The sequence below is a fragment of the Ichthyophthirius multifiliis genome, assembly GCF_000220395.1.
Source record: "Ichthyophthirius multifiliis unplaced genomic scaffold scaff_1120509251275, whole genome shotgun sequence".
In the NCBI taxonomy this organism is placed as follows: Eukaryota; Ciliophora; class Oligohymenophorea; order Hymenostomatida; genus Ichthyophthirius; species Ichthyophthirius multifiliis.
This window is the reverse complement of record NW_004086033.1, coordinates 959-12247: the sequence shown is the minus strand read 5'-3', so window position 1 is coordinate 12247 and position 11289 is coordinate 959. Positions and strand designations below refer to the sequence as shown.

At 15.1% G+C, this 11289-nt stretch overlaps 1 protein-coding gene and 1 non-coding gene across 2 annotated transcripts, besides 12 other annotated features; both read right to left on the bottom strand. All coding sequences in view use genetic code 6, as the record gives it.

Moving 5' to 3' along the window:
• Positions 1-79: 79 nt before the first annotated feature.
• Positions 80-147: a microsatellite.
• A 2880-nt stretch (positions 148-3027) lies between these two features.
• Positions 3028-3075: a microsatellite.
• Positions 3076-4015: 940 nt separating this feature from the next.
• Positions 4016-4054: a microsatellite.
• Positions 4030-4069: a microsatellite.
• An 821-nt stretch (positions 4070-4890) lies between these two features.
• Positions 4891-4954: a microsatellite.
• Positions 4903-4949: a microsatellite.
• Positions 4950-5005: a microsatellite.
• Positions 5006-5712: 707 nt separating this feature from the next.
• Positions 5713-5750: a microsatellite.
• Positions 5751-5967: 217 nt separating this feature from the next.
• Positions 5968-6022: a microsatellite.
• Positions 5978-6041: a microsatellite.
• A 471-nt stretch (positions 6042-6512) lies between these two features.
• Positions 6513-6565: a microsatellite.
• Positions 6566-8008: 1443 nt separating this feature from the next.
• IMG5_174060 (hypothetical protein) lies at positions 8009-8722 on the bottom strand (the record flags this gene model as incomplete). Its single annotated transcript, XM_004029683.1, has 1 exon — positions 8009-8722. A coding segment is annotated over one exon (477 nt), but the record flags the coding sequence as incomplete, so codon positions are not given.
• A 1580-nt stretch (positions 8723-10302) lies between these two features.
• Positions 10303-10360: a microsatellite.
• Positions 10361-10386: 26 nt separating this feature from the next.
• Positions 10387-10460, bottom strand: IMG5_174050. The gene has a single exon. It is a non-coding gene; the product is annotated as a tRNA-Asn (tRNA).
• Positions 10461-11289: the final 829 nt, after the last annotated feature.

Genomic DNA, 11289 nt, shown 5'->3' with positions numbered 1-11289 from the left:
TGTGATTTTTTTTGAAAAATTAAATATAATAAAGGCCATTACACATTTTTTGTTTCCTTTATTTATAGTAGCATATGATAATTATTTTATTAGGAAAAATTATTATTTTAAGAAAAATTATTTTATTTAGAAAAATATTTCTATTTAAATAAAAGATTTAAATTTTAATTATATAAATAAAAAAAAAAATCCTATCAAATTACAGTTTTTTTTTATTTCATTTTTCCAAAAAAATATAAAAATCCTTCATTTCGATAATTTATTTTTACTAGTTTATCATTCAATTTTTTTTTTTTTTAAATATTAGTATTACTTTATTCTATTCCCTCCAAAATAATACAAGACTTTTATTATTATTATTACAAATTTAATTTTTTATATATATAAATTTCCAAAAACTGAATACATTATTTGATTATTTTTGCATATCTTTCTTTATTCATTATTTTACTAATCTGAATTTTTCATTTTTAATCTATTTATAAACTTTCAGGCAGGAATATCACAAAATTTTACCATTTTATCTTCCATCACTTTTTTTAAACAAATAGCTATTTTTCTTGTTAACAAAAACAGAAAATTAAATTTATATAAAAAGAAACAGATGAGTATTTAAAAAACTTCTTTTATAAAAAATACAAATGTATTGAATAAATAGAAGGGTCTCCTCCTTTATTTAAATTCTATAATATTTAATGTAAGAATATTTATTATAATTTTTTTTTTAAACTATTTATTATTCTCATAAATATTAAAAATGTCTATATATTATTTAAAAAAATAATAATAATTATAAATTTCTGAATTTTTAGTTAATTAATTACTAAAAACAAAAAATTATATATAAATATTTAGAATAAAATAATTATTTTCAAGAAATAATTTTAACATTTGATTTTTAACTTGAAATTTTGTATAATTCTTAACTTTTACATAAATCTTCTATTTTTTAAAAAACTCCTTAAACTGATGGTTATACTTATGGGTATTATTCTTTTATAAAATTAAGAAAAGTAACGACATCTTAGAATCCTTAAAAATTACCAACATAAATATTTTTTTGAGCATTAACAATTAAATTTTCAATAAGATTATATTCAAACTAAAATCCTGTATTAGAAATAAGCTTAAAAACAGTAATATAAATTTATTAATCTACAATATTTCTTATATATAATTCCTTATTTATACAATTAAGTATTCTTTAAGCAAAAGCTTTTCTTTTTTCCAAAAAAAATCTACGTTTCCAGATAACAGATATTAAGCTTCTCTTGCAGAAAATATATAGACACATTCATGCAAACTCCATTTTTCACATATTTTATCAATTCTTTAATCAATTAAGAATTATAGCTTTTCATATCCTATTATTATATTTTTTAATATAAATAAAAATACTGAGTTAAAAATACTTTCTTCATTTCTCATTTTAATATTTTTGAAAAAATTTAATAAATCAATATATTCCAATTCTGATTAGTACCTTTTTATATACTAGAAAACACAATCATTGTCTTCTTTTAAAAATTCAAAACTTCTGTATATTTCTTTCGGACTTAAATCAAGGTATTTATCCTTTATAAATTTATCAAAACATGAATATATTTATTCATCTAATTTTCTATTATTATCCTTAAAAACTTAAAGGACAATAAAATAATCTTTTATTTCAAAACTAGATATATTTTTAAGGACATAGGCTACATATTCATTATAAATTTAATCAAAAATGCTTTTGTAATAAAAATTAAAACTTTCGATTTATTTAATATCTTCATCATTTTAATCAGATTGTTCAGAATATTAATTTATTTCTTATATATTTTTTTATTTTTTTTTACTTTCATAAGATTCATTTTTTTTACATTCTAATGAATTTTATTCATTATTTTAAATAGTATTTTATGTATTTTGAAAATTATAATTATTTCCGGTAAGAATTTACTTAAAATTAAGCAAAGCATGATTTCTTTTAGAGATTCTAAAGAAAGATTAAGAAAGGAAATTAGTTAAAAAAATAAATGAAAAAAGGGATAACTCGTTTTTATCAAAAAAATTCCATTTATTTTTGACTCTAATGAAAACCAGGTTTACTATTTCCTCAAAATTATCAATATTAAATTTTCCTATAATTTAAAGTAAAGATATTAAGCATTCCATCATTTAAAAAGGCTTGAAATCATTTATTTTATTAATGTAATAAAATTATAAATATTAAAATATTTTCTTCCCAAACTTTTACTATTTTTCCATTATTTTCAAACAACTTACAACTTCTTCTACTTTAAAATTATAGATACTTTTAATTAAATATTATTCACTTACTTAAAATAACCTATCTGAACCATTTTTAGATATAATTGTCCCATTTAATATCTATAGAACTTAGTTTATGCTGAATTTTCGAATATTCTTTATAAAATCTTTCTCTATTTCATAAAATGTTTTTTAATCTAACATATTAAATTGACAGTATTTTATATATATTTAGTATTTCTCATTTAATGGATATTAATTAATGTTTGTAAATATTTATTTAGATATTTCTCGAAGTTGTTCACAGTTTTTTTCGTATAAATTAAATGGTTCTTGAGCAGAAACATGATTAGAACAAAAATTTATTTTTGGGTAATAAAATAATTTTCGAATATTATTAATTGATTTCATGCTTTATTTTCAATACTTTTTTAATTAAAATAAAATATAAATATATGTGTTTATTTTTTATTTTTAATTAAATGAAAAAATCTTTTTTAATTCAAATAAATGTATATAATTATTTTTGTTTCATTAAATTCATAATATTAAAATTATATTATCTATTAATTTGTTATAAAATATTAGCATTTGTAGAAAATATATCTTTAAAAATAATCTAAATATTCAATTAAAGTATTTAATTTAAAAAAATACGAATATTTTGTTAAATTATCAAAGTAAATTAATATATAAAAAATAAAATTCTTAGAAAAACAATATATACTTTATAAAAATTAAATATTTATTATTTATATTTATTAAGTCTATATAATAAAATTTTATATAATAATTAAATTTTATCAAAATAAATAAATTATAAATTTTTATTTTTTATTTTGTTAAAATAAAATAAATTTTTCAAATAATAAGATAATTGTATGAAGGATCTAATTTGATACTATTTCTTAACATATTATTTTGGTTTTAAAGCTAGCTTAATTATTATTACAATAAATTAAAATCACTTTAAAGTTTCTCAACTTCTCTTCCTCGTTGCTACCATTATTCAACTACTGCTAATTTTTATTAAAATAAATGTTTCAAATTTTAAATTTCTCTATCAGTTTCTTATAAAATTACAATAGATTAATCTAAATCATCACTTCCTCTTTAAATCTGTTACTTGACTTCTGTTATTCTTGATATTTAACTTCCTTTTATATATTTTAATTAATATTTATTAAAATATTTGATAAATAATACTCACAACTTCTTCTAGATTTTAATGTTATTAAGTTACTTGTGCTATTTAAAAATCTTTTGCATTTATTTATGTTTGCTTTTATACTAATTAGTTGGATAATACTTAGTCAAACAGTTAAAGTCTTTCTAATTTTCTATTAAGGCTTTAAAATAAAATATCATCAGTATTATCTTCAATATGTACAAATTCAATTTATTTTTACTAATTTATTCTTTAAGTAGTATCACTATTTAATATTACTATTGGTTTTGGTAAAGGAGACTTATTTAAAGTTTAATTTTTAATTAATTAATTAAATATAATATTTTTATTACCATTTAAGGTTATAATCGGGTTTATTGCTTTATTATTTTAGGTGAATTATGAAGTAATAACTATGGATTTTAATTGTATATAGTCATTGGTTATAATGATGCTGGCTACATTACTACATGTGGATTTTAAACTGTTGTTTATGTATATGGGCCTTAAAGAACTGTCTGTTGAGGTTAAATTGTTTATTTACGGATTGTTCTAATTGGAGAAGTCTAAGAATAATTTTTAGGAATCATTTTTTATTTTTTAAGTTTTATTTATTAATTTTATTTTATTTTTTAAATTATTTTAGCAATTTTATTTAATGAAACATATAATATATAATATTTATATAAAATTTAAAAGCTTATTTAAGTTTTTAATTATAGTTAGTTTTACAAAAATAAATTTCTTTTTTTAATTTCAGTTTAAACTATATAAAAGAAAGTATTCAATAAAAAAATTAAAATTATAAAAATATTAATTAAAAAAAATAGTCAATTACAATAAAAAATAAAATGGATTAAAAAATAGCAAGTTTACATTATATTCAAGATGATTAAGTATAAGAGTAAGAATAATAATTTTTAAAAAGAAAAGATTTTTAAAACACTTTTAATCTTAATTTAAAACAAAAGATTAAATTGAATAAATAATAAATTAATGGTTGGATAAAAATTAAATATTTATAACAGATCCATTATAAAAATAATAAGATTTTTATTAAAAAAAGAAAATATAATCTATTACAAATACACAGTTTCCTTAATTATAAAACTAAATTATAGACCAAGAAATAATATCTTAAAATATTTTTTCACAAAATTCAACATAAGTTTCTAATTCAACTTTCATAAATTTAAATAGTCCTTTTGTATAATAAAATAGCTTATTGTAAAGACGTAAATTTACATTTAATAATGATAGTTTAAATAAGTAAAACTAATTTATATAATTTTTGATATAAATAAACATTATTTATTTTATTTCTTTTAAAAATTTAAAAAATAATACCTAAAACAATAATAAATCAACAAAGCATATGACTTTTAAATTTTTTGTAAAAGAAAATAGATAGATAGATATATTTATATTAATAAAGATAGCTAAAGATATATATAAATATAGAAATGTATAATTGTATATATATATACTTATATATAATTATATATAATTATATATAAATATATATTATTTTTTTATTTTTTAAATTGTTTATCTATTTTTATATTTTTTTTAGTTTTTTATTTAAATTAAAATTATAATAATATTTTTTTTATAATAAATACTAAAATTTTTTCTTAAATTTTGATTTGTATTGAAAATATAATTAAAAATTTAAATATATTGTATTTATTATAAGATTTTATTTTCTATTATAAAATCTTTTATAATTAAGTTTTTAATTATTTCTTAAATAATATCATTTAATATTAAATTATATTTTTCATGATTTACAAAATGACAAATTAGAATTAGAAGATTACTAATTTTCAATATGTTTTTATTCTGCTTAAGTTAAATAATTTCTTTTTTATTAACAATTATTAAATAAAACATTAAATAAAAAAAATTATTTTATTTATATTTTACTTAAAAGCAACAGAAAATTCCTTTAACTCTTTTTTATTGTGAGTTGAAAATTCTAGGACAATTTTACTATTATCAAGATGTTACTATAATTAAATAAAAAAATATAAATATATAATTATTATATTATATTATATTTTACTTTATATGCAATTTTAAAGGATGGTTATTATCCTTTTTTACTAGGAACAAACTCAACAATGTTATGAGCAAAAATAAATATAATTTCTTAAATTGTTTCAATATGTACAATAAATTTATTAAATTTATTTTTTCTTAAAATTAATTAACAATTCATTTAAATTTACTATCTGTTTTAAATAATATCAAAAATTTAAATTTATTCTTTGTAATAATCAAGCTATAAAAAAAATTTAAATAAAAAAAAAATATAAAATAAAAATTTTATAAATATAAATAAAAAAAAATACTTCTTTTTAATTATTTTACAATATGAAATTTAAAGATTCTATTTATTAATTTAAAGAAAATATTTTTTTAATTTCATCATCTCTAAATAATTATAATTATATTAAAATAAATATAAATAAATGTAAAAATATAATATGATTTGATAAAATAAAATATATAAATATAAATAAAAACTATAAAAAAGAAAAATTTATATAAATATATTTATATATATTTATATATTTATATATTTTTTTTATATATATATCAATACTTTTTTTATTCAATTTTTTATTATTAATCTAAATTAACTTAAATAGCATTTTTTTCATATTTCAAACTTTAAAGTTAACTTTATAAATATTCAATTTTGTTTTAATAGTTTATATTTTATTCTTATAATTCTCTATTTTAAGTTTATAAACTATTGTATTTTTCCTATATATATTTTATTTATTGATCATTACTTTTTTCAAATTAATTATGTTTTATATCATTTTATCTATCAAAATAAAATTATATTTTATTATATATAAAATTTAAATAATCAAAATTACAATTGTTAAATTTGACTTAATCTTTATTCAGATATTTTCTTTTCTTCTTCAAGTTTCAAATTATATGAACATATATTTTTCTCAAAATCTTTATTTTATTTTTAATTAGATATTTTTAATTCTTCAACCTCTTTAATAAGATTTTGATTTTATTCTAAATATTTATCAATAATATTTTTTTATGAAATGTTATTTTATTTTAAATTTTCAACTTCATTTTTTAAATTTTCATTTTCATTTTTTAAGTTTTTTTGTTATTTGAATAGATCTTTATTAACCTCTTCAAAATATGATTCTTTTTGTTTAAATAAAAGAGATGAATTTCTTTATAATCTTGATTAAGAATTTTAACTTTCTTCAACTTCTTTTTTTAAAGAAATTATTTATTAATAACATTATATTAATTCTATATTATTCTTTGAATTTTCTAGTTCTTTTATTCTATTTTCAATATCGAAGCATTCTTAAAATTGATTATTTTTATTTATGTTTTCTTCTATTTTTTCTTCTTCTTCTTAAAATTATTTTTCAAGTTTACTTAAATCTTCAATTTTTTATTCAAAGTTTGAAATTGCATTTTTCAAATGTAAAATTTATTCGTTTTAAATACTTATTTTATCTTCTAAGCAAGTTATTTGTTAATTTTTTTCTTGAATTTCTTATATTAATTTTTCTTCATTATTTTAATAAAAATATAACTATTTTTTATTTTTTTCTTTTTCCTATATTTTTTCTTCATATTAATAAATTTTTTCATTTTATTCTTTAATAAAATTTTCTCTTTAATTTAATATTTCCTGACTTTTTAAAAATTCTTATTAGATTAGTTTTACTTAGTTTTCTAAATGTTAAACTTTTTAAATTAGTTCTTTAATTTCGAATTCTCTTTCAAATATTTTTTTTCTTAATCTTGATTATATTTAGCTAATATTTAAAATTATACTTCCTAATCTTTAAATTTGTTGTAATTTATTTAATTTTCTTCATTTTTTTCATCTAAAAGTATATTTAATTCTTTAATTTTATTAAAATATTCTTCAATTTATTATTCTTATTATTCTATTATAATTTAACTTTATTTTTTTAAAGGTTAACTTTTTAATATTTATATTTCTTAATTTAATTTAATTATTCTTTTTAATAAATGGCTTTCTATTTCTTTAATATTTTTTTTAGGACTTCCTTATTTTTATTTTTCAGGTTAATATTTTACAAATCCAGATGCTAACATTCCAGATACTCCTATACATTCTACTTTTTTATTTATTTATGAAGTAGATGTGACATTTTAGCTTACTTTTTCCTCGAATTTTACCCTTATTGGCGTTGTACATTATGATTTAAGGTTATAGGAAGTCATTCTGGGTGTTAAGCTCCGAGACTAGATTTCATTTTTGGAAGTTGTGGTTGATGTTTATATTTGAATTTTTTATTTTTTGTCATTCATTGTATTTAGTTTTATTTTAATTTATTTTACTTTCAAGTTTTTTTTTTTTGAAATTTTATTTATTATTTTAAAATAGAAAAATAGATAAATAAATAAATTATTATTTTTTTTAGAAGAAAAAATTAATTAAAAATATTAAAAAAAAGATAAAAATGAGTGAATAATTTTTAAAAGCATCTAAATTAAAAATAGAAATTGAAAGATAAATCAATTTTTTAGAAATTTCAAAAAAATATTAATTAGATGAAAAAATTTCTTAATCATTTACTGTTTAATATTAGGAAGTAAAATAATAACTAGACTAAGAAACTTAAAGAATAAATTCATAGATAGATGATTTATAGAATTATATTTAAATAATATAAATAAATATTTAAAACGATTATAATATGACAAATGAATAAAAACAAATATAAAAAAGGTATCATAAAAATAGAAAGATAATAAAAAAAAAAATTAGAAAAATTTAAAATATAGAAAGTCAGGTAAAAGAGTTAATAGTATATCTTAAAAGAACATCAGTAAAAAAGCTAGAATCTATAAGAGAATAAAAAGACAAATTTTTATTATACGGAATTTAAAATAAAGCAGCATAAGATTAAAATTTAATTAATATAAATATTTAAGCAAGAGAAGAAATCTAATAATCATAAAGATCAACGAATGATATGTTAAATTAAGGTGTTGAAATATTACATTCTTTAAGCAATTAAGAAAATGTTTTAAAAGTAATTTTTTTTTTTATTAATTAAATTTTATTAATTTTTTTAAATTTAAAGAATGTTTAGAGAAAAGTTATTTCAATTGCAAATGAATTAGGAGTATCTAATTAAATAATAAGAATGATTGGATCAAGGTAATAATCAGATAATATTATTATTTGTTTATTAACTATAGTTTTAGTCATTTTTATGTTTTTGTGTTATTATTATATTAAGCCTATTATTTTCGGTTGAAAAAAATACATAAAAAATTAAAAAAATAAAACAGTTATTTCAAAAATATTTGTAAATAAAAAAGAGAAAAAAATAAATAAAATTTCAAAATATAAAAATTATATTTAATGTAAAATAAAGTTTATTCAAATTCTTTTAACAATCCAGCATTATTAGATTTAAAAAGATAAACAGATAGTTAAGCTAACTATATTTTATCATAATCTAATAGAAATTCTTAATCAAATATTAAAGCAACAGACAGAAATGATAATTCCCATATTCAAAATGAAAATAAATAAATTAATCACAAAGCACTAAATAAATAATTAAAATAATAAATTAAGGAAAAAGATTAACTAATTTTATAATTAAAGTAAGATAGAGATAATATAAGATTACTTAATTAAGAGTATGTTAAATAAATGAATGTAAAAATTTAAATTATTTATAAATTATTAATTTTATTTGAAAAAAGGAAATCATTCATAAAAAAGTTGTAAATATCTAAAAAATATGCATAGATAAATAGTTATTTGAAAGTGATGTATTTTAAGGAAATTAGTTAAAGGTTATTCAAAGATTAGAATCAAATTTTAAATAAGTAGAAAAATAATTAAATTAATTTATTAAACACTGCAAAATAATGGAAGCAGATATTGAAATTTACAAAAATAAAATAAAAGACTCTGAATATGTTATTGAAGAATTAAAAAAACTGGAGAATTTTCTATTGATGATTTAGTCAGTAAGCTAATTTCTAATGGTAAATATAATTTTTATATCTTTTATTTTTATAAAAATATTTATATTTTTTTATATAGAATAAAAAGCGATAGAATATGAATCTTAAAATAGTAAACTTTAATTTAATAATTGCATTTAATAAGATAAAATTACTAATTTAGAAGCTAGTTTGCATGATTAATAAGTTTTTTTTAAAAAAATTAAAAATTATATTTTATCAACTAAAATAAAAAGATTTAATTTTAAAATTGTAAATAATAATATGATGAACTTGTATTAAAACATAATAGAACTATAAGTGAAAATGAAAATTTGAGAAATTAAGATTATAAAATAGTAACAATAAATTTATTTTAATTTTATTTTATTTATTTAGATTTATAATTTAAAATGTTAAATTGATTATTTAGAATATTAATTTAGAATGGTTTAAAGTAGTATAGTAAATGCAAATCAAGAAAAAATGGAATAAGATATGTATTATATAGATTATTTTTTTTATATTGAAATTATAAAAATAGAAAAGTCATTGAATTAACGCAATAAAATCAAAATTTTATAAATAGTTTTAATGCATCAAATAAAAAATAAGAGCTTAGCAATTTAAATGTAACATTTAAATAATTTTGAATATTATATTTTTATTGTGATATTTTTAATATAAAATTAAAGAAGTCTAAGTCAATATATTTTTTAATAAAATATATTAAGTAGCTTTAAATAAAAATAATCAATTAAATTAATTAATAAAATAAAATTATTATTCCAAAAAATTAAATATATAACCTATTAATAAAATATAAAAATAATTATAATTATAAAAATGAAAAAACAAAATAATTTTTTTAAAATACTTAGTTTTTTCATAATAAATTTAAATAAGTATTTTTTTATAAATAATTAAATCAATTATTTTGTCTTTTTTATTTTTTTTAAAAAAATCGCTCGATGAAGGGATTGAACCTTCGACCTTGCGGTTAACAGCCGCATGCTCTAACCAGCTGAGCTAATCGAGCTAATTAGTAATATCTATTTTATTAACAAAATAAAAAAAACTTTTATCAACAAATAATTATATTAAATAAAAAAATATTTATAATTTTATATTTTTTATTTTTTTATTCAATTATCTTTAAAAAATATTTAGCTGAAAACGAAAATAAAGAAATCAATTATAAATTGAATCATCTGAAATTTGTAAGACAAAAATATTTATTTAAAAAAAAAACTCAATATTTCCATTAAATTAGTATTTTAATAATAATTTTTTTTAAATAAAAACACAAGAAAATTAATTCATAAAATTTTATAAATCATATAGGAAATCACTATTTATTAGAGTATGACGTCCCAAAAATTATAAATTAATCATAAAAACTTTAATAAATATATTTTAAGCAACAATTTGATTAGTATAGATATATTTTTTAGCAAGGGTATGCAATATTTAATATTATAAGATAATCTTATATTATAAAAAATTCATAAGATATTGAATAAAAATATTAAAATTTTATAATTGTGAATATGATATTTAAATATAATTATATATATTATAATTATTAATTATTCATTTTCTTTTTCAATAGAATTATCTAATTAAATTTTCAATCCATATTTTAGTTTACATTTAGTATAATTTATTCATTTTCTATATATTAATATGCTCTTATCCAGTAAATTTTTATAATTAAATTTTAATATAAAGTTTATTTTTATATTTAACTACCATAAAAATATTTACTATTATATTTTTATATAAAATTTTTGTATATTTACTTTTAAAATATTTCAATAATTTATTAAGTTAAGTTTGTTAATAAAATAAATAGATATAACTATTTA